The sequence below is a fragment of the Neomonachus schauinslandi genome, chromosome X (genome assembly GCF_002201575.2).
Source record: "Neomonachus schauinslandi chromosome X, ASM220157v2, whole genome shotgun sequence".
In the NCBI taxonomy this organism is placed as follows: Eukaryota; Metazoa; Chordata; class Mammalia; order Carnivora; family Phocidae; genus Neomonachus; species Neomonachus schauinslandi.
This window is the reverse complement of record NC_058419.1, coordinates 70,525,886-70,550,885: the sequence shown is the minus strand read 5'-3', so window position 1 is coordinate 70,550,885 and position 25,000 is coordinate 70,525,886. Positions and strand designations below refer to the sequence as shown.

General features: G+C 41.3%; 1 protein-coding gene across 1 annotated transcript in view; it reads right to left on the bottom strand.

Moving 5' to 3' along the window:
* Positions 1-1,882: 1,882 nt before the first annotated feature.
* The window catches only part of TEX11 (testis expressed 11), a 292,288-nt gene continuing 269,170 nt past the window's right edge, over positions 1,883-25,000 (bottom strand). The window contains exons 27-28 of the mRNA XM_021679728.1: positions 2,544-2,708; positions 1,883-1,954 (exon numbers count right to left, since the gene is read on the bottom strand). Of these exons, the coding sequence (XP_021535403.1) occupies positions 1,883-1,954; positions 2,544-2,708 (237 nt within the window). The remainder of the gene's footprint in view (positions 1,955-2,543; positions 2,709-25,000) is intronic.

The window sequence follows — 25,000 nt, the reverse complement described above, 5'->3', positions numbered from 1 at the left end:
CGTCCACAAAGGCACACCAAACAGAAATGAAGTTGACAGAAAATAAAGAGCTTCTAGAAAAATAATGATATGGTGGATTATAACTCACTGAAGAAAATAGAAATCCATCAGTCTGTGTTAAAACATTTAAAAAACATGAACAAATTAGTGGGGGGAGAAGAAGATGTTCCACCTAACAAACACCAACTAATAAAATGAAGTCGGAATGATGGAGATTTAAAAAAAAATCAACATTTAGCAACCATCATGGTAAAAATGGATTCAGGCAAGACTCGTCAATGGATACTAAAACTAGGAAGTGGGAGTTTAATGAGGAACAGAAAATCCAATTATCTTTTGCGATACACTTCACAATTACTTATTAATTACTAAGTATCTGGGAGATGCCATCTTAACCTTAGCCAGTAATGGGACAAATTGACATTGCATGCCTGTTGGTACAATGCACCAAGAAGAACATATCAATTTTGTTGCAGACCTTCCAAAAATGCTCACACTGAATCTAATCATTAGGAAACATCGAACAGACCGGAGCTGAGGTTCATGCTACAAAGTAATTAGCCTGTACTCTTCAAAAATGTCAAGGTCATGAATGAAAGGATGAGAAACTGTTTCCGTTTGTAGGAGATGAAAGAGACATGACAACTAAATGCAACTTATGGTTCTGAACTTGGGAAGGGCTTTATTAGGACAATCAGTGAAATTGGAATGGGGTCTATGGATTAGACAGTGGAATGGCATCATTGTTAATTTCCTAATTTTGATGCTTCAGCTGGGGTCCTGGAAGAGACTATCCTTGTTTTTAGGAAATACACACTGAGGTATGAAGGGGTCACAGAGCAAGAGGTCTGCAAATTAATCTCAAATGGTTTAGAAAGAAACAAAGAGAATGACAGAACAATGTGGTAAAATGTCGACACACAGGGAAGCTCGGTGAAGGGTGTATGGTTCTTTGTGCTTATCTGCACTTTTGCTGTAAGTTATGAAACTATTTCGAAATCCAAAGTTAAACACTGTTAATCCAAATCAACTGGGAGAAAAAAGCCAACGTGATCTTACCGTACACTAATGCAAGTCTAGCCAGAATGAGGCCGCTGAACTCTGTGTGGGTCAGACCTCACTGGAACGTGGGATTTGGCTCCTGGAAGGTGAGGGGCCTGTATCGGATGAGGAACCACTGAGGGCTCTGGGAATGTTCAACCAGAAGAAGAAAAAGCCAGGAGGATAGCGGGGAGCCTGACTTCCGGTCTTCAGTTCTCCAAAGTGCATCTGGGACAGAGAGAGCAGACCTCTATAGGGAGACAAATTTTTGTTCAGTATGAGGAAGGGCTATTTACCAATTAGAGAGCAAAAAAGGAGGATTGAGCTATCTCGGGAGTTCCCCGTCATAGGATATGCTCTGAAAGAGGCGGGACAACCCATCCTCATCAAGCGAGTTTATGAGTCTGCTCAATTCTGGGCCCAATAACGACTAAGGTCCTTCTGATGGAGAGCCCACGGTTCTCTGTTATCTTCAGGTAGTGGGAATTTGAGCACTTCAGGAATGAAATGCACCCTGTGTTGGACTCGGATGAACATTTCCTTCTGTTCACATGGGGCATGAGTCATCCTGCTCTCATGTGGGCTATTTCAATATATAATATCCTGAGCACCTTGGAAAATTTATTTGTCCCCCAGAAATGAGCTGGTCACCACAGTAAAAGTCAAAATGCTTTTTATTTTAGAAACTGTCATTTGACAACATCGAAAGTAGGTCCTGAGAAAACAGTAACAAAAAACTTAGGAGAAAGTCTGGCAAGAACGTAAATGCTCAGCATCTCAGGACCAAACATCTTCAGGTTGCTGGCAGCCTGCCTGCTCATACACCTTGTCCCGGCACTTCTCACTCTTCATTAAAAAGTGAGCCCTTCTTTCGATCCAGCGCTTCCACAAGCTCACTATACAGAATATTCACCTGGGAAAGAGAACAGCAGATAGATTTCCTGAGACACAAGGAAATGTGGCACCGCTTCCCAGACTCTTAGGGAAGAGGGACCCCATCGCACGAGGTCCGTTGACTCGGGACAGCAGCGATTATAAGGGAGAAGGTGCTTAAACCATAAAATAGCCTTTGCTCTTATTTGGTAGCAAGACTTCCCCCCACCCCCCCTCAAGCCTCTCCTGGTTAGCTAGTGGCCCAGAAGTCTGCAACCCAGACTACTCCCTCGAGAAAACACCTCCGGAAACCGTCATCGTTGGCCCAGCGGTCAGTCCTTCCCCACTTGCACTGGCATCGACGGTGATGCATCTTTCCAGAGCTCTATCTTGGCATTCTTCTTAGATTCCACTTGCTCTCCCTAGGTGCCCCCCGCCCCGCGTTCACCATCCTTCCTGGTTTTCACTCTAAGACGTTACTGTTTAGAGTCCCCTAAGTCTCGTAGTTCTGCGGAAGCACTGCGAGGAACAATGATCAGGATCCTTTCCCGGCCAAGAAGGTAGGGCTGAGTCTTTACCGGGTGCCCAGATAGAACCTCTCGGCCCCCCTAGTCCTCTTCCCTCCTCACCTGAGTTTCATAGCTTCTCTTGAGGGAGCCAAGGTGGTCAAGAAAACGCAAGGCTAGGCCACACCATTTTTCTGCAGAGACATACTTTCTCCTGCCATACATAAATATGCCAGTGTTCCAGGACTTGATCATCAGCCAGAGAATCTCTGCTTCTGGGTAGCCTTCCTGAAATCCAAGAACAGTATCAGTGCTGTGCCCGTTATTATGAAACATTATTAAACATGGGCGCTCTGCTAACACCAAGGAAAGAGCCATAGCCTCCATGAACAATGCCAAGCCCCTCGAGAGTAGGAGGAGAGCATCCTGAAGGTTTGTCAGCTGTAGAATGCTCCACAGCAAGACCTCAGGAAGTGACATGTAAACTGGAAAAAGCACCGAGGCCCGCTTGGACTCAGCCTTGGTCTCCCTGACACAGGAGAAAACCCTCTGTCTTGTTGGTGGCTCCCCTTGGTGTGCCCTCAGTCTATTATCTCTAATTCTCAGAGAAGCTTGTCAAGAAGCAGTTTTATCGAATCTGCTAATTTCCTCGACCTGAATCAGTGGGTATTTAGAATAGAAATGATATTCATCTTTAGGTTTTGCATATATATTTATTTTAAGGAACTGGCTCACACAATTGTGGGGGCTGGCAAGTTGGAAATCTGTAGGGTAGGCCAGCAGGCTGCATATTCAGGTAAGAGATGATGTTGCAATCTTGAGTCTGAAATCTGTGGGGCAAGCCAGCGGGCTGGAGACTCGGGCAGGATTTCGCTGTTACAATCTTGAGGCAGAATTCCTTCTCCGGGAAATCTCAGTTTTTGCTTTAAGGCAAAACCTGGTTTTGGAGGGTAAGCCGTTTTATTTAAAGTCAACCCATTGTAATTAAAAGGAAAATACTACTCTTCTGTGTTGACGACATGTACCTAGCTATGAACAAAAGGGCCCATTTCTAAGACAGTCCCTTCACCTAAGAGTAGTCTTCAACGTGGCTGATCACAAGATTTTGCAATAAAGAAAGGGATTGGTCTGAGGAGCTACTTTCCAGGTTCTTGTATAGGAGATGGACCACGAAGGGAGCATTCACGTGCTCGATACAGGTTAAAGCCCTTCATCTACGCAACAGGCCCCTGAAGGGGGAAATGCGATAGAAGACTCGGGCCGCGGTTTCTCGGGAGTGTCCACGTCTCAGCTGAAATGCCTTCACTCATTTGGGTCTACAGAAATCACCGTGCATAAAACCCTCTGAGAATGAGGGCGCTAAGAGGGACCAAACAAGGCTCTTATCCCAAAGGCCACACAGTGCCTCTGGGGAGCCAGGGCATCCGTGTACAGAGAGGACTACACAAGGCATGTGATTAAGGAGTAGTAGGCAGAGTCACACAGGCAGTCGGTGCTCTAATTCGGTTAAAAAACAAACAAACGAGCATCAGACTGGCGCAGTCAGAGGAGGTCTCGTCTCTCCTTGGAACGCCACCTCCCGGCCCTGTCCACTCGGTAAATGTCTACTCTCTCTTCAAACTCACAAGCAGAGTCCCGTACTCCTTTCTCTCTGCTTCCACAGCAAGCTTTACGTCCCTGACACAACTCCGAGCACCTCGCTTTGGCCCTGTGCATGTATTTATGTCCTCCGCCAGACGGTTGCGTTCGCGGAGGTGCAGGGCATTAGCCTTGCTCACCTCTGTAACCTCAGAGTCGCACACCATGCCCGGCACGGAAGGGGCGCACAATGGATGCTTGATGGATGAATGCACGAACGAATGCCTCAATGCCCCAAGGCTCCCCCCTCTGTGAGGCAGTCCCTGATGCCCGCGCCACTCGGCTCCTACGGCCCTCAGTTCGCAGCACCGCAACAGCACTTCGTAACACGGTGTTGGCCGTCTCCCCCACTCGGCCGGGAGCTCCCTGAAGGCAGCGTGGCATCTGCCTTTGTAAAGTCACAGCCCGGCACAGGGTCTGACAGGGTCGCGATCGTAACTGAACGGACGACCAGATGACTGAACAAACATGGCCTGAGGGTAGGGGAGTCGGACCTAGACATCCGGAGATGATAGGAAATCTCCACAAGAGGCAAATGCGTGGAAAGCAGACTGGTGGCCGTCAGGAACTGGGGCGGGGAGGAATGGCGAAGGACGCCTGCTGGTTACAGGGTCTCTTCAGAGTGACAGCGATGCTACAGATTCGGACACTGATGGCGCTTGCACAACACATACGAAAACCCACAGAACCGGATACTTTACCATTGTGAGTTTTGTAATATATGACTTATATCTCAATAAAAATGATAATCTAGATATACAGAGAAAGAGAAGGGATTCCGTGTGGGCAGAACAGGACAAATAAAGACCTGGGCTGTGCCTGAGGTTGTGCACGTCTCAGGGGGATACGTGTTTGGCCTAAGCAGACAATTTATGTAGGGAACTTAGTGGGAACTAGGACGAGAAATGTAGGGTAGGGCTACCTAAGTAGGTCCTAAATCCTTTTCCTCGGAACAGCAGTGTCATGAAAAATAGATGGTCAATAAAAACAGGGTTCTTCAGCCCCGTATGTCTTGGACACGCTGCATTCTACACATACCCTCTTGGAGCAGTATCATGCACATTCGTTCATTCAGCGTCCCAGGAAGTTTTACAGAAAAGAAATCATGTGACTGTGCTTAATACAGGGTATGCAGACCATTTACTAACATCTTGTGGAATGTCGTTTGTGAAACACTGGCCTGGAGCGTAAAGGGTTTTGCATCACAAGCCATAGATTTTGGAATGTATTCTGCCGGCAATGAGAAATCACTGAAAGTTTCTGAGAAGGGAACGGATAGTGATGAAATTAGAGTTTTCTTGAGAGTGAAAGGCCAGTGGTGTTTAGGATGGACGTGAGTGTGAGAAAACAGCGAGGCCTGTTTAAATGGAACTGTTAAGAGTCTAAGGATGAAGTGACTAAGACGTGCACAACGGGGAGAACTAACATAGTGGCAATGAAAAGATGTAAGGAAGATTCTAAAGGAAGAATCAATAAAACCTGGTAACGGCTTTGATAGGGGAAATGAAAGATACATGAATTGAAAATGGCTCGAAAGTGCACAGTTTGAGTGGCTGAGGGAATGCTGATACCACTGAAAGGAGGAACTGGAAGATAATTCTGGGGATAAGGGATCAAGATAATGATAAGTTCTCCTTTAATCATGTTGGGCTTGAGGTAGCTTTGGGAGATAGGTAAGCTGTTGCACGTATGGACTGGAACTGAGATAACACTTGAAGTGTATCAATTCACTTGAAGGACAGAGTTACAGAATATAGAGAAGGAAAGAGCAGAGAATCATGGAAATGTTCACAGTTGGGTGGAGGAGTGAAAAGATAATGCAGAGGAGCGGTGTGAAAATAAAGGACACAGGAACAAATTTCAGTGAGGAGGCAGAGGTTAATAATGAGGGCCAAGGTAAAGAAAGAGGCTATCAGATTTGTTAGCAGTCGGTAATTTGCGGCGCCGCTGAGTACAGTGTGGCTAACGGGGCAGGGAGTGAGGGAAAGAGTGGCTCAAGATGAGGACAGACAAGGAGGCAAGGGCCATGTAGGCCACATTCAGAATTTTGGTCTTTAAGAGCAGTGGGGAACTACAGACGAAGATAAGCAAGGTCACATATTTGAAAATTTAAAACATCATTCTGGTCACTTGATGGAAAAAGGTATGGAAGAAAGCAAGAGATGCAAGGAGACCAGCTAAACGTTTCCTACAGTAGCTGAGGTGAAGATGATAACTTGAACTAGGCTGGTGATGGTGGAGGATGGGAAGAAGTGAATGAATCCGAGATATTTAGGAGGCAGAACTGACAGGACTTGGTAACACACTAGAAATGGGGGGTGATGCCTACATGTCTGGCTTATCGGCAACTAGAAAAACGATGGTGCCATTCAATGAGTTAGGCAACACCACAGGAATTTTATTTCACGTCCAGTGTGGCTTAGGAGAATCACTAATCTTCAATGAAGTAATGCATCAGCGCAGCTACTCACCCCAAAGTGACCTAGACTGGCCTAGGTGACATACAAGTCAATGACAGCAAATACAGGTGTTGGCTCTTAGGACTTTCTGGGGCTCGTAACAGAAGCCAGTTTTTTTCTGTCCTCACCATCTTAATAAATACAGCAGTCATACAAATTTCTAACAAAACTAGGTGTTCTGGAACACAATGACTGTCTCTTTTTTTTTTTTTTAATTTTTTTTTTATTTATTATTTATTTGAGAGAGAGAATGAGAGAGAGAGAGCACATGAGAGGGGGGAGGGTCAGAGGGAGAAGCAGACTCCCCGCCGAGCAGGGAGCCCGATGCGGGACTCGATCCCGGGACTCCAGGATCATGACCTGAGCCGAAGGCAGTCGCTTAACCAACTGAGCCACCCAGGCGCCCACAATGACTGTCTCTTTAGGTTCTCCTCGGGGCTCCTGAAGTGATTATTGTGTATATCGGTTTTACTGAGATATAATTCAAGTGCCATACAATTTACCTATTTACAGTGTACAATTCAATGGTTTTTAGTATATTCACAGAGTTCTGCAACCATTGCCAATTAGTTTTAGAACATTTTTATCCCCTTGAAAGGGAACCGTGTGCCCGTTAGTCACTCCCCATTTCCCCCAATACTCTTCCCACATCTTTCGGCAACTACTAATCTCATTTCTCTCTCTTCTAGATTGGCCTGTTCTGGACATTTCAGATAAATGGAGTCACCCAGTATGTGGTCCTTATAAGAGGCATCTTTCACTTAGCATAATGCTTTCAAGATCCATCCATGTTGTAGTATGTGTCAGTAACTCATTTCTTTTTATGGCAAAGTCTGTTCCCCTCACATGTGAAGCCTCTTATGTTGCTTCTCAGGACACAGACTCTGTTCTTATAGATTGCCCTTACCCTGGGAAAAAATCTCTAAGTCCCTGCTCCAGAGCTTTGGCGGGGGGCAGTGGACCCCTTTCTTCTGAGTGATACACCTGCTTTTAGAGTAGGGTACTGGGTAGGGCGGTAGTCTCTAGTGTTCTCGGCTTGCCTCTTTGGGTGGGGAACCTCTGCCCTCCGAGTTAGCTGGGGCAAGGGTCCCGCTGGTCTGACTTGCCTGAGGAAGGTCCTTCGCCCTCTAAGTGGGGGCTGGGAGAAGGAAGGGAGGCCTCACTCTTTTGGCCATACTTGCCAAAAATTTAGCCTTTGTAGCTTGGAGCTGAAGGTGGGAGAGAAGTGCTGACAGCCTGCTGCTCTTTGTGGGACAGCATATCGTTCGACTGGGAGGCTGAGGGGAGTGGGAGCATTGTTTCCATGGCCACAGTTTCCTGGAGTGGAGCTTCCCTCATGCTGAGCTGGGGGTGGGGGAGGGCGCCGAGTGGGTCGTGGCTCAAGCAGCACAGACTCCCAAGGATCCTACCAAGATTTAGTAGATTTTCTTGAAGAGGCCCTTTTCCATTTTCTGTATGCTCTTAAAACAATTTCTAAAGACTTTAGTTGCTTTTTCTTTCTTTTCCTTCTTTTAAAAGATTTATTTGTTTTTAAAGATTTTATTTATTTGAGAGGGAGAGAGAGAGAGAGAGAGCACAAGCGCACAGGAGCAGGGGGAGTGGGAGAGGGAGAAGCAGGCTTCCCGCCGAGCAGGGAGCCCGATGCGGGGCTCGATCCCAGGACCCTGGGATCATGACCTGAGCCGAAGGCAGACGCTTAACGACTGAGCCACCCAGGCGCCCCTATATTTATTTTTGTTTAAGAGAGAGAGAGCGAGAGAGCACGCGAGCCAGTGGGGGGGAGAGGCAGAGGGAGAGAATCCTCAAGCAGACTCCCCGCTGAATGAGAAGCCTGATGCAGGGTTCAAGCTCACGAACCTGAAACCATAACCTGGGCTGAAATCAAGAGTTGGATGCTTAACCAACTGAGCCACTCAGGTGCCCCTAGTTGTTTTTTCTATAATTTTCACCAGTATGGTTGTTTTGCTGGGGAACATGCCCATTCAGATTCTCATATTGCCATTACAGAGGTGGAAGTCTCTAGAAACCTCCTTTTATTAATAAGGAAACTGAGGCCAAGATATTCAGTGCCATCTGCCTAGGGCCACACAGTATGTTTGTGGCACGGATAAGAGTAGAAGCCAGGGGCACTCACAAGCCTTTGACTGGTTATTTTCCCAAGCACAACCTCCAATTTAGCGAAAATGTCTCCATTTTCACCTGATGTTAACAAAGAAATATATTGTTGTTTATATAGATTTCCTTGATTTGATTAATTCTGTGGTTGAACACCTTTTGTATGTGTTTCTTAGCCAACTGCAGGTCTTCTTTTGTAGCTTACCTAGCTACAAAAAAAAAAGCTATTGCTTTTGCTCATTTTTTTCTGGTGTTGGTAATCTTTTTCTTATTGATTTTTAATTTAAAAATGGATACATAGATGAATGGAGCAGAACAGAGACCCCAGAAACAAACCCATGATTATATGGTCAATTAATCTATGACAAAGGAGGTAATAATATACAACGGAGGAAAAGATAGTATTTTCAATAAATGGTGCCAGGAAAACTGGAGAGCCACATGTAAAAGAATGAAACTGGACCACTTTCTAAGACCATACACAAAAACAAACTCAAAATGAATGAAAGACCTAAATGTGAGACCTGAAACCATAAAAATCCTAGAAGAGAACACAAGCAGTACTTTCTCTGACATCAGCCATAGCAACATTTTTCTAGATGTTTCCTAAGGCCAGGGAAACAAAAGCAAAAATAAACTATTGGGACTGCATTTAAATAAAAAACTTTTGCACAGCAAAGGAAACCAGAAACAAAATAAAAAGACAACGTGATGAACAGGAGAAGATATTTGCAAATGATATATCTGACAAGGTACTAACCAAAATATATAAAAAATGTACACCACTCAACCCCCCAAAAACAATCTGATTAAAATAATGGACAGAGGACCTGAGTAGACATTTTCCAAAGAAGACATACAGATGGTGAACAGACACATGAAAAGAGGCTCAACATCACTCATCATCAGGGAAATGCACATCAAAACCACAATAAGATATCAGCTTACACCAGTTAGATGGGCTAAAATCAAAATGACAAGAAATAACAAGTGTTGGTGAGGATGTGGAGAAAAAGGAACCCTCATGCATTGTTGGTGGGAATGCAAACTGGTAGCCACTGTGGAAAACAGTATGGAGGTCCCTCAAAAAATTAAAAATAGAAATACTATATGATCTAGTACTTCCACAATTGGGTATTTACACAAAGAAAACAAAAACACTAATTCAAAAAGATATATGCACCCCTATGTTTATTGCAACATTATAGCCAAGATACGGAAATAACCTATGTGTCCACTGACAGACAAATGGATAAGGAAACTGTGGTGTACACACACACACACACACACACACACACACACGACTATTACACAGCCATAAAAAAGGATGAGCTCGTGCCACTTGAGACAACAGGAATGGATGGACCTGGAAGGTGTTACGCTAAGTGAAATAAGTCAGACTGAGAAAGACAAATACCATATGATTTCACTCCTAAGTGGAACCTTAAAAAAAACCCCAAACAACAAATGAATACACAAACAAAAAGCAGAATCAAACTTATAAACACAGAGAACTAACTGATGGTTGCCGAAGCAGAGAGAGGTGGGGGTTGAGCAAAATGGATGAAGGGGAGAAAGAGATCCAGGCTCCCAGTTACGGAATGGATAGGTCACAGGAATAAAGGCACAGCATAAGGGGTACAGTCAGTGATGTTGTACTAGCCATGTAATGGGTGTAATGGGACAGACGGGGATGGGACAGACGGCAGCTACACTTGTGCCAAATATGGCATAATGTATAAACTTTGTCAAGTCGCTAAGTTGTGAACCTGAAACTAATGTAACATTGTGTGTCAACTCAAATAAAAAAATAAATAAAAATAAAAATGCTACAAATATTTTATCTAAGTCCGTGGCTTATTTTAAAGCTTTCTGTGGTATCTTGGGTCATTCACTAATTTATATAACTGAGGGGCGCCTGGGTGGCTCAGTCGGTTAAGTAACTGCCTTCAGCTCAGATCATGATCCCAGGGTCCTGGGATCGAGTCCTGCATCAGGCTCCCTGCTCAGCGAGGAGCCTGCTTCTCCCTCTCCCTCTGCTTGTGTTCCCTCTCTCGCTGTGTCTCTCTCTGTCAAATAAATAAATAAAATCTTTAAAAAATTTCTGTAACTGAATCTATTTTTTTTTCCTGTACCACTTCTGGGTGGGTCCTCTCCATCCCATAATTAAAAAACCTATTTTCCTATATTTTCTCTTAATACCTTTATATCTTTGATTTTATGTTTAGTTCTTTTTTAATTTTTAATTTTAGTTTTTAAAGATTTATTTATTCATTTTAAAGATTTTATTTATTTATTTTGAGAGAGAGAGAATGAGAGACAGAGAGCATGAGAGGGAGGAGGGTCAGAGGGAGAAGCAGACTCCCTGCCGAGCAGGGAGCCCGACGCGGGACTCGATCCCGGGACTCCAGGATCATGACCTGAGCCGAAGGCAGTCGCTTAACCAACTGAGCCACCCAGGCGCCCTTATTTATTCATTTTAGAGAGAGAGAGACAGTGTGTGTGCGAGTGGGGGGAGGGGCTGGGGGGAGGGAGAGAGAGCATCCCAAGCAGACGTGGGGCTCGATCCCATGACCCTGAGACTATGACCTGAGCTGAAATCATGAGTCAGATGCCCAAGTGACTGAGCCACCTAGGTGCCCCATAGTTGTTTTTTGTTTTTTAAGATTTATTTATTGATTTGAGAGGGAGGGGGAGAGAGAGAGAGAGAGAGAGAGCACGAGCTGGGGGAGGGGCAGAGAGCAAACCCTCAAGCAAACTCCCCACTGAGTGCAGAGCCCAACCTAGGGCTCAATCCCAGGACCCTGAGATCATGACCTGAGCCGAAATCAAGAGTCAGCGTCCTAACTAAGAGAGCCACCCCTCATGTTTAGTTCTTTGATCCATCTGGATATTCGTTCTTTTGGTCTTTATTTTTGTGCGTGGTATGAGGTAAAAAAACAGTATGAATACTTACCACTTATATACTACTATGTGCTAGACAGCTAAGTACTTAACATATATTAATTAATATTACTAATAACACTATAAAGTAGGTACTATTATTATCTTTATTTTATTTTATTTATTTATTTATTTATTTTTTCTGTGTTTTTTTTTAAAGATTTTATTTATTTATTTGAGAGAGAGAGAGAGTGAGATAGAGAACGCAAGAGGGGGTAGGGTTAGAGGGAGAAGCAGACTCCCTGCTGAGCAGGGAGCCCGATGTGGGACTCGATCCCGGGACTCTGGGATCATGACCTGAGCTGAAGGCAGTCGCTTAACCAACTGAGCCACCCAGGCGCCCTATTATCTTTATTTTACAGATGAGGAGACAGAGGCACAGAGAGTTCGGTGATAAGACCAAGGTCATACAGCTAATAAATGGTGTAGCCAGATTTTAAATGGGCAGCCTGGCTCCAAAGTCTGTGTTCAACCACTGTGTTATAGTGGCTCTCAGTTTAAAGGTAAGGCTTTAACTTTACTTTTTAAACTGTCCTTATGTCATTTTTTTTTTTTAAAGATTTTATTTATTTGACAGAGAGAGAGAGACACAGCGAGAGAGGGGACACAAGCAGAAGAAGTGGGAGAGGGAGAAGCAGACTCCCTTGCTGAGCAGGGAGCCCGATGCGGGGCTCGATCCCAGGACCCCGGGATCATGACCTGAGCCGAAGGCAGACGCTTAATGACTGAGCCACCCAGGCGCCCCTAAATTGTCCTTATGTCATTTTTTAAATAGACCATCTTTCTCTCAGTGATTTGATATACTTCCTTCATTGCATACTACATTCTCATAGAAATGTGGTCTTTTTCTGGGCTCTATCCTCTTCTATTATTGTGTTTTTGTTTAAACTAATATCATACTTTCAAAATTAATAATACATTATAGTTTTTATATTTGATCAGTCAAGTCTTCCCTTGGCTTATTTTCTTTGGGGGAATTTTAGCATCATCACATTTCATTCAAAAAATCCTATTAAGAAATCCTATTGAGGAACATCTGGGTGGTTCAGTCACTTAAGTGTCTGCCTTCAGCTCAGGTCATGATCCCAGGGTCCTAGGATCGAGCCCCACATCGGGCTCCCTGCTCAGCGGGGAGCCTGCTTCTCCCTCTCCCTCTGCCTGCTGTTCCCCCTGCTTGTGCTCTCTCTCTCTGACAAATAAATAAATAAAATCTTTAAGAAAAAAAGAAATACTATTGAGATTTTTATTTTGATTGAATTTAGGAAAACTGAGTCCTATTAAGCCTCCCCATCCAGGAACATGGTATATATTCCATTTGTTGGAGAACTATGACATTTTTAGAGCAGAAAGGGAAGATCTGTAGACAGATGCAGATTGAAAATAATGGAGAACTGGTACAGTGCTTCAGGAGGTACAGGAAGATTAAACTCACAGTATAAGATTGCAGGAATATCTCTTCCTTTAAGAAAAAGGTTAAGATGACTAAATAAGTACAATGGCAGAATGTTATGGTTGAAACATGGACCAATGGGGGAACTCATACTTAATGTCCTTAATCTTCTCAATTAAAAAGATATGATGAGATCATTTACTAGGGTCATCATGAAGTAGTTCTAAGTTTTTATCAAAGTACAAAAGGCTTTTTATGAGAGCAGAAAAGGCTTGAAGCAGCCATTTTACTTGAGTTTGCAAAAAACTTGACAGGAATGAAAGGATTTCTGAGCAGTGATAAGAACCCATTTAAAGTTTAACATGAATCCGTACTGGACAGTTCTGTGCTTTTTTTTTAGAATTTATTTTTATTTTTTTCATAATTAACATACAATGTATTATTTGCCTCAGGGGTACAGGTCTGTGATTCATCAGTCTTACCCAACACCCAGTGCTCTGTGCTTTGCTCTAGTGATTCTGCTGATTAATATCAGGAGAAAAACTGATGGTGGTAGGTCACTAGGCTAGGGAAAAAAATGAAACAGCAGGCATGACCGAAAAAAGAAAAAAGAAAGAGAAAGAAAGAAAGAGAGAAAGAGAGAAAGAAAGAAAGAAAGAAAGAAAGAAAGAAAGAAAGAAAGAAAAGGAAAAGGAAAAAAGGAATGTGGTTACATTGGTCTATAAGAGAATGGGAAGAGCTGAGTTATTTGAAGTCCAAGTGAGAGCAAAGAATAGGTGTGGGGAAGTAAGAGATTATAGTAACTAGAAAAACTCTGAGTTGACAATCTTGGAAATGGAGCTTATATGGGGTACAGACAGTGGCTAAAGAGCAAAAACACCACCCCCCACCATGAGGTGGATGAACTGATAACATGGATGCCAAAGTCACTTAGGATAATAAACTGAAGTTACCAAGGAAGAAAAAATTGGGCTCAGAAAGCGCTAGTTCATGACAACACTGATAATAAAGAGACAGAAGACAGATTTTAAGTGAAGAAAAGCAGCAGGAAGATGGTGTGTAAAAAGCACAAAGTGATAACACGAAGCAGGGATTCAGGTAATTTAGTTCCTTCTTCTGCCAAGAAAAAGGGAGTGGGAGAAGATGAGCCCTCCACAAAAACAATTAGTGAGGGACATGTTGTCTTGAGGGAAGATCCTGCTTTGTTCTAAGAGGAAGAAGGGAGAAGAGGTGAAGATTGATAATAAGGAGAATATTGCCTACAGTTCTGTGGGGGAAACACTCTATCTTTTTTGGGGAGGTTGGATGAAGTTATAGATAACCTTGAGAGTGAGGGTAAGGATTTAGAGAATGCAGAGCTATCAGAGATTTGGGGGGGAAAAGGAGACGTGGGGAAAAAGGAGTGATGTAACAAAGTTGGTGTTTTAGGGCGACATACTTAATAGGGATGAACAGGTAGAACTGGAGAAGAGTTAGAGACCACTTAGGAAACTAACTACAGAAATCCAGAAGAGACACGATATCTAAGCCTGGATCGAAGATTTCTTTGCATTAACCTCAATTCCAGCTACAAGGAGATGTGAAGCTTGGAAGAAGAAAAATTCGATGAAGGAAAAACCCTAGGACCATTGTGCTATGAAGAAAGTGCACCAGGTTCAATTCTCAGCTTTGCTTTTACATAGCTGCATGAGCTTGCGTAAGATATTTAATCTTTCAAGGCCTCAGTTTACAAAATAATAAAATTGAAATGGATTAACCTTGAAGATCATTCATTTCAGTTCTAAATTCTATCAGTCAATGAATGAAGCTTTAGATCCTAAGTCTTGTTTATAAGCTATTATAAGATTGGCAGAAGTAGTAATTCTGTCAATACTAAACATGAAAGGAAAGATGATACTGACAAATGGGCAAGCAGTGTTTCTCAAATTTCACAGTGCATACAAGTCACTTGGGGATATTGTTAAAATGAAGATTCTGATTCAGTTGTTCTGGGATGGGGCCTGAGTTTCTACACTTCTCACAAGCTCCCAGGGGATGCTGATGCTACTGGTCCATGGACTCTACTCTGAGGAGCAAACTCCTAGAAAGTATAGCTCAGTAGTTTGAATCACCTTAGCTTCCTTTGTAAAAGAAATGAGGCTGCTTTCTCCTGGGCTTCTTGCTGGTTATGCAACATGCCTTTGTGACTCTCTGTGACTCAGATGTCAGCTGTGAGATTTCGTTTGTCCCTTTTATTTAAAAATGTATAGGGATTTCCCCCTATTACCTATGTTTCTGTATGGTCATAACAATGAACCAGGGAACTTCCACTTCTATGAGATGGAGTAGATGTACTTATCCCTATTCCTTCTACTCAGTACAACTAAAACCCTAGACATTGTTCATAAAATAACCATAAGAAGACTCAAAAAGATATTACTCATAAAACAAATAAAAGACTCTGAAAGGTAGAGAGAAGGAAGACTGGCTAGGGACCTTGGGGCCAAGGAATGATATACTGGTGAGTTCCCTGGGTTTTCAGTTGTTCGTACATCTGACAGTCGGTGCTAGAGATGCCAACAGGCACAGACAAACAAACGCCCCACGAAAAGTATGTTCTCCCTAGACAAAGTACCAGGAAAAGGGCAGCAATGCAAGACAGAAAACTTTTAGACATTAACTATCCCATTACAGCTGAACATTGCAGAAAACACTGTGGTCCTAGCCCCACCCACTCCAGCAAAAGCCAAGTGGGGAGCCTAAATTTCTATCCTTGTGAGGGTGTAATGAGGCACGCCAACCACTGCCTGCATGGTATCAGAGAATGCCAGATAGGGAGACAAGACTTTCATCCCCAATGGCTGGTAATGAGGCATTCTCCTACCCTCTGAAGTATCAGTGGAACCTAGATTTCCACCCCCAGAGAAGGTGGAACAAAGGACGAACAGAGTCTGCAAACACTTGTGAAGAGGCAGGACTTTAACCATCACACAGCAGATAATGAGGCACCCCCACCATGGTGTCAGTGGAGACCATGTGGGGCACCATTTCCACCCAGCAGTAACAAGGAATCCTCCCCCTTGAGTATCAACGCAGGCCAAGTGGGGAACCTGAGCGTCTATTTCCACCTGGAAGTAATAAGGCCAAACTCTCTTCCCTGGCATATCAGTGCCAGAGAAATCCAGCTAAAACAGAAGGTTCAAATGAGACCCAGAGTCTCACAAACATAACATGAAAATGTCCAGGTTTCAATAAGAAATTATTCATCAGACCAAGAACTAGGAAGAACTCAGACTGAATGAAAAAAGACAATCAATTGATGCCAACACCAAGACGACAGAAATGTTACAATATCTGACAAAGATTTTAAATTAACCATCATAGCACAGTGAAGGAAACAATCAACAAAATTAAAAGGCAATCTATGGAATGGGAGAAGATATTTGCATATGACATATCTGGTAAACAGTATCCAAAATATATAAAGAACGTGTAAAATCCAACATCCAAAGCACAAATAATCCAATTAAAAAATGAGCAGAAGACTGGAAGAGACATTTTTCCAAAGACATACAGAAGGCCAATAGACACATGAAAAGATGCTCAACATCATGCTCATCATCAGGGAAATACAAATCAAAACGACAGTGAGATACCACCTCACACCAGTCAGAATGGCTAAAATCAACAACACAAGAAACAACAGGTGTTGGCAAGAATGTGGAGAAAGGGGAACCCTCTTGCACTGTTGGTGGGAATGCAAACTGGTGCAGCCACTGTGGAAAACACTGTGGAGTTTCCTCAGAAAGTTAAAAACAGAACTACCTTATGATCCAACAATTGCACTACTAAGTATTTACCCAAAGAATACAAAATACTAATCTGAAAGGATATATGCACACTGCTGTCTATAGCTACATTATCTACAAAGCCAAATTATGGAAAGAGCCCAAATGTTGACTGATGAATGGATAAAGAAGAGGTGGTATGTATATATATATATATGTGTGTGTGTGTGTGTGTGTGTGTGTGTGTGTATCTATATATATAGATACATATATATAAAAATAAAAAAACTGTGGTTTTGATTTGTATTTCCCTGATGATGACATATATATATAGACATATATATATATATATATACACACTAGACACACAAAATAGAATGTTACTCAGCCATCAAAAAGAATGAAATCCTGCCAAGTGAAATAAGTCAGTCAGAGAAAGACAAATACCATAAGATTTCACTCATATGTGGAATTTAAGAAACAAAAACAGATGATCACTGAGGGGAAAAAAGAGAGAGGCAAACCAGGAAACAAAGAGACTCTTAACGATATAGAGAACAAACTAATGGTTACCAGAGGGGAGGTGGGTAAGGGGATGGGTTCCGTAGGTGGTGGGGATTAAGAAGTGCACTGGTTGTGATGAGCACCAGGTGCTGTACTGCAGTGTCGAATCACTAAATTGCACACCTGAAACTAATATTACACTGTATGTTAACTAAGGGGAATTTAAATAAAAACTTAAAAAAATAAAGTAACCATCATAAAAATGCTTCCATAATGTACATACTTCAAAGAAAAAAATAGAAAGTCTCAGCAAGGGGCGCCTGGGTGGCTCAGTCCGTTAAGCGGCTGCCTTCTGCTCAGGTCATGATCGCAGGGTCCTGGGATCGAGCCCCGCATCAGACTGCTTCTCCCTCCCCCACTCCCCCTGCTTGTGTTCCCTCTCTTGCTGTGTCTCTGTCAAATAAATAAATAAAATCTTAAAAAAAAAAAAAAAGTCTCAGCAAAAAACCAGAAGATATAAAGAATAACCTATGGAAATTTCAGAACTGGAAAATGTAATAGCTGAAATAAAAACCTCCATGAGTATCAGTTAGGAAAGACGTTGGGTTTGAGGTTGGTGTTGAGGAGAGTAACTACCATGACTTTTCAGTGCTTTGAAGAAACCTCAGATGTGAGGCCTTCTGGCCAAGCTTCTGTGATTTCATATTGCCAGAGCATTTCTGTATCCCTGGGGCTTGCAGCTTTCTATAAGTTTGCTGTGGCAGAACCAAGAAAGAAGGCATATGCAGATTTCTACAGAAATTATGATTCCATGAGAGATTTTGAGGAGATGAAGATGGGTGGTATCTTTCAGAGTGCACAGTGATTTTGGAATGTAAAGAATTCCTTTGGGTTGAGTTCCATTGAAGTTTGTCACTGACCTGTGTTCCTGAACTATGAAACATGAATATTGGGTTATGGAATAGTTTCTCTTGATAAACAAACAACTAACAAATTAAAAAAAGGAAAAAAAAAACCCCTCCATGAATAGGTTCAACAGCAGGATGGAGGAGGCAGAGGAATGATCAGTGAACTCAAAGAACAATAGAAATTACTCAATCTGAACAAAAGAAGGAAATGGACAAAAAAATAAGAGAATAAAGCCACCAGGGACTCATGGGACAATGACAAAGGTTTTAACCTTTCTGTCATCAGAGTCCTGGAAAGAGAGGACAAAGAGGGTCGGGCTGAGAAAGTACTTGAAGAAATTATGTGTGAAAACTTACCAAATTTGGCAAAAGACATAAACCTACAGATTCACAAAGCTGAGTGAATCCCAAACAATATAAACTCAAAGAAATCCACCCAAGAGACATCACAGTCCAACTTCTGAAACTAAAGACAAAAAAAATATTGAAGGCAGCCAAAGAAAAATAACACTTTACTTACAGGGAGAAAACAAGTTAAACATTAGCAGATTTCTCACCAGAAGCCCTGGAGGCCAGAGAAGTGACACAATATTTTTGAAGTACTGAAAGAAAAGGATCATCAACCTGGAATCTTGTAACAAAAACATCTTTTGGGAATGACAGAGAGATAGAGACATTATCAGATACAGAGAAACTATGAGAATTTATCATCAACAGATCTTCTCTAAAAAAATGGCTAAAGGCGGGGTGCCTGGCTGGCTCAGTCTGTAGAGCATGTGACTCTCAATCAGGGTCATGAATTCAAGCCCCACGTTGGGCAGGGAACCTACTTAAAAGAATGGCTAAAGGAAGCTCTCCAAACAGAAAAGAAAGGATAAGAAAGGAACCTTGCAACATCCAAAAGGAAAAAAGAAAATAGTAAACCTGTAAATACAATGAGCTTTCCTTCTCCTTTTGAGTTTTCTAAATTATGGTTGAAGGTTGAAGTGAAAATTACAACACTGATGTGGTTCTAAATGTATATACAGGAAAATTTAGGTCAATTATTAAGTGGGGGAGGGTAAAGAGAGGTAAGGTTTCTATTTATTTAAAGATTTTATTTATTCACTTGAGAGAGAGAGACAGTGTGAGAGAGAGGTCGCACACGAGCAGGGGGGAGGGGCAAAGGGAGAGGGAGAAGCAGACTCCCCACTGAGCAGGGAGCCTGACACAGGGCTCGATCCCAGGACCCTGAGATCATGACCTGAGCTGAAGGCAGATGCTTAACCAAATGAGCCACCCAGGCACCCCTAGAGGTAAGGTTTCTATACTTCACTTGAACTGGTAACATGATGACAGCAGTAGACAGTAATAAGTTTCACACACACACACACACACACACACACACGTGCACGTGCACACACACGCACTCTAATATCTAAAGCAACCACTAAAAAAAAAAAAGCTACACAAAGAAATACAGTTAATAACATTACAGATGAAGCAAAATGGAATTCTAAAAAATGTTCAAGTAATCCACAGGAAGGCAGGAAAGAGAAAAAAGAAATGAAAAACAGAGAGCAAAACAAACAAAGAACAAAAAAATGAAGTGGCAGATTTACTCTCTAACGGATTAGTGATCTAAATATACTGCTTAAGGGGCGCCTGGGTGGCTCAGTCGTTAAGCGTCTGCCTTCGGCTCAGGTTGGGATCGAGCCCCACATCGGGGTCCCTACTCTGCGGGAAGCTTACTTCTCCCTCTCCCACTCCCCCTGCTGCTTGTGTTCCCTCTCTCGCTGTCTCTCTCTCTCTCAAATAAATAAATAAATAAAATCTTAAAAATAAATAAATAAATAAATATACTGATTAAAAGACACATTAGTAAAGTGGACTAAAAATGGGCTGTCTATATGCTGTCTACAAGAAATTGACTTCAAATATACAATTATAGGCAGGATGAAAGTAAAAGGATGCAAACAGGTATATCATGTAAACATTAATCAAAAGATAGCAGGAGTGGCAAATTAATATTAGTGATTGTAGACTTGAGAGCAAAGAAAATCACCAGATAAACAGAAAGACAATATATACTGATAAAAAGGTTACTCTACAAAGAAGATATAGCAATCATAAATGTGTATGCATCCAACAACACAGTCACAAAATACATGAAGGAAAAACCAATAGGAGTGAAAGGAGAGCCAAATAATTCCAGTTATAGTTGGAGACTTCAACATGCCTGCTCAAACACTAACAGAAAAACTAGCCTGAAAATCAGCAAAGATATATAAGAACTTGGAACACCATCACCCAGTGGGAGCTAATCAACATTTATGGAACAATCCTCCTAACAAGAACAGGTTACAATTCTTTTCAAAGTGCCTGTGGAATATATAGTAAGATAGATCATATCCTAGTCCATAAATAAATCTCAAAAAATTTAAATGACTGAAATCATACAAGCTGTGTTTTCTGACCACAACTGAATAATACTAGAATTCAGTAACAGAAAGATAAAAGGAAAATCTGTAAACACTCAGAAATTAAACAACTTACTTCTAAGTGATTCATGAGTCGAAGAGGAAGTCTTGAGAGAAATAAATAATACAATGAAATAACTGAAAGTGAAAATACAACATAGCAAAATTTGTAGGCACAGGTAAAGCAGCACTGACAGGGAAGTTCACAGCCCTAAAATGCATACATTAGAAAATGAGAAAAATTATAAAATTAATAATCTAAGCTCCCATCTCAGGAGCCTAGAAAAAGAGCAAACTAAGTGCAAAGTAAGCAGAACAAAGTAAATAATAAAGATTACAGCAGAAATCAACAAGACTAAAAATACAAAGACAACAGAGAAAAATCATTGGAGGAGCTGGTTCTTTGAGAAGATGGATAAAATTTACTAACTTCTAGCAAGAATGACAGAAAAAAAGGAAGACAAATTATCAATATCAGTAATGAAATATAGTGAATATCACTATAGAACCTGCACACATCAAAAGAATAATAAGGGAATAATACAAAGAACTCTATACACAAAAATCTGACAACTTAGATGACATGGGTCACTTCATTGAAAACCACAACTGACCACAACTCACCCAACAGAAAACAGATAATTTGAACAGCTCTATAACTATTAAGAAAAGTAAATTTGTAATTTAACAACACTTGAAAAAAATATCCAGGCCCAGATAGTTTCACTGGAGAATTCTATCAAACATTCAGAAAATTATTATTATTATTTTTTAAAGATTTTATTTATTTATTTGAGAGAGAGAGAATGAGAGACAGAGAGCATGAGAGGGAGGAGGATCAGAGGGAGAAGCAGATTCCCTGCCAAACAGGGAGCCCGATGCGGGACTCGATCCCGGGACTCCAGGATCATGACCTGAGCCGAAGGCAGTCGCTTAACCAACTGAGCCACCCAGGCGCCCCAACATTCAGAAAATTATTAACATAAAATCTATACAATCTTTTCCAAAAATATGGAAGAGAAGGGAACATACCCCAATTCATTTTATAAAACGTTAGTATTACCCTGATACCAAAAGCAGACCAAGACAGTATACAAAAAGAAAACTAGAGGCCAATATCTCTCATGAATATAGATGAAAAATCTTTAACAAAAACACTAGCAAATAGAATTAATCAATATATAAAAAGAATTATACACCATGATCATGTGGGGTTTATTCCAAGGATGCAAGGCTGGTTCAACATTTAAAATTGGTCAATGTAATTCACTATATTATACAGAAGAAAAGTCACATGATTATACCAACTGATGCAGGAAAAGCATGTGACAAAATTCAACACTCATTCATGATAGATTCAGGGGGAAAAAAAATGGGGTTAGGGAGCTTCTTCAACTTGATAAAGAGCCTCTACAAAAACCTACAGCTAACATTATACTTAATGGTGAAAGACTGAATGTTTTCCCCCTGATAGTGAACAAGGCAAGAATACCCACTCTCACCACTCTTAACATAGTGCTGAAAGTTCTAGTCAGTACGATAAGGCAAGAAAAGGAAAGAGAAGGCATATATAGTGGAAAAGAAGAAATAAAACTGTCCGTATTTGAGAAGGGGGATTAAGAGTACGTTTATCTTGATGAGCACTGAGTAATGCATAGAATTAATGAACTGTTATACTGTACACCAACAAATATAACACTGTATGTTAATTATACTTCAATAAAAAAGAAGAGAAAGACCCTAAAACAAAACAAACAACAAAAAAACACCTGTCCCTATTTGCAGAGGACATGATTGTTTACACAGAAAATCCTAAGGAACCTTCCCCCCCAAAATTCCAGAAATGAGTATGTTCAGCAAGGTTGCAGGATTCAAGACAAACACATAAAAATCTACTGTATTTCTTTATACAGTAGACCCTTGTACACATGGGTTTGAACTGTGCAGGTACACTTATACACAGATTTTCTTTATACATTCAGTACAGTACTATAAATGTGTTTTCTCCTTCTTATGATTTTCTTAATAACATTTTTGTTTCTCTAGCTCCCTTTATTGTAAGAATACAGTATATAATACATATAACATTGAAAATATGTGTTAACTAACTATGTTACTGGTAAGTCTTCCCATCAACAGTAGGCTATTAATAGTTAAGTTTTTGAGTAGTTAAAAGTTATATATAGATTTTTGACTGTGTGATGGTTGGCACCCCTAACTCCCAGGTTGTTCAAGAGTCAACTATATTAGAAATTAATACATGGACATCATTTACAATCACTCAAAAAAACCTGAAATACTTAGGTATAAATCTAACAAAACATGTACAGGACTTATATGTTGAAAAGTACATAATGCTAATGAAAGAGATAAAAAAAACTAAATAAAGAGACATACTCTGTTCATGGATTGGAAGATTCAATATAATAAAGATGTCAATTCTTTTTCGATTGAGATATAACTAAAGATGTCAATTCTTTTTTTTTTTTTTAAAGATTTTATTTATTTATTTGAGAGAGAGCAAGCACATGAGAGGGGGGAGGGTCAGAGGGAGAAGCAGACTCCCCGCCGAGCAGGGAGCCCGATGCCGGACTCGATCCAGGGACTCCAGGATCATGACCTGAGCCGAAGGCAGTCGCTTAACCCACTGAGCCACCCAGGCGCCCCTAAAGATGTCAATTCTTGATATACATTGCACTGGGTTGGATAGTGTCCCTCAAAATTCATGTTCTTCCTGGAACCTCAGAATATGACCATATTTGGTAACAGGGTCATTGAAGATGTAATTAAGTTGAGATCATACTGGAGTAGGATGGACCCTTAACCCAATAATGGCTGGTGTCCTGATAGCAAGACAGAAGAAAAACAAGAGACTCGTAAGAATTACATGTGATGACAGAGACAGAAATTGCAGTGATGAATCCATAAGCCAAGGAACGCCGAACATTGTCAGCAACCACTAGAAGCTAGGAAGAGACAAGGAAGGATCCTCCCCCTAGAGACTTCAAAGAGAGTGTAGCCTTGCCGACACCTTGATTTCAGACTTCTAGCTTCCAGAACTGCGAGAGAAGTTTCTGTTATAAGCAGTTTGTGGTAATCTGTTCTGGCAGTCCTAGGAAATGAATACTGTTCAACACAACTGCTATCAAAATCCCAGAAAAAATATTTGTAGACATAGACAAGATTATTCTAAAATAAATATGTAAAAGCAAAGGAACTAGAACATCCAAAACAATTTTGCAAAAGAATAAAGTGGGTGGAATCACTCTACCTGATTTTAAGACTTATTATATAGTTACAGTGGGCAGAATTCTCTGGAGATAGTTACAGTAATCAGGACTGTGTGATATTGGCAGAGGGATAGACACATAGAGAACAGAACAGAGGACCCAGCAACAGACTCACATGAATATGCCCAACTGATTTCTGTCAAAAGCACAAAAGCAATTTAATGGAGGAAAGACAGCCTTGTCAAGAAAATGGTGCTACTACAATAGACATGCATAGATAGGCAAAATGAACTGTAACCTAAATCTCATACCTCATACAAAAATTAACTTAACATGTATCATAAACTTAAATGTAAAACAGAAAACTATAAAAACTTAAAAAAACCCAAGGGAACTGGGGAAAAATCTTTGGGATGTAGCGAGGCAAGGAGGTCTACAATGGACTTGACACCAAAAGTAGGATCAGTGAGATGAAGTTGATGAAATGGACAAATTAAAAAAAAACTTTTGTTATGTGGAAGACCTTGTTAAGCTGGCAAGAAGACAAGCTGCAACTGGGAGAAAATATTTTCAAGTCACGCATCTGACTAGTATCTACACTATAAAGAACTCTCGAAACTGAACAGTAAACAAGCAAAACAATCCAACTACAAAATGGACAAAAGATACGAACAGACATTTCACCAGAGAGGATATGCAGACCGCAAATAAGCACATGAAAAGCTGGTCAGCATCATTAGCTGTTAGGGAAATGCAAATTAAAACCACAAAAGATATTGTGACACACCTATCAGAATGGCTAAAATAAACAATAGTGACAACTCCAAATACTGACAAGGGTGTGGAGATTCTGGATTATTCACACATTTCTGGCAAGAACGTAAAATGTTACGGACACTCTGGAAAACAGTTTGGCAGTTTCTTTAAAATCTAAACATGCAATTACTGTACGAGCCAGCAGCTGCCTTCTTAGGTACTATCCCAGGGAAACGAAGACTCATGTTCACACAAAAACCTGTACACAAATGTTTACAGCAGCTTTATTTGTCATAGCCTCAAACGAGAAACAACCCAGATGACCTTCAACAGGTGACCTTCACGGTTAAATGAACCGTGGTACCAGTTCATCCATACCATGGAATACTATTTGGCAATAAAAAACAATGA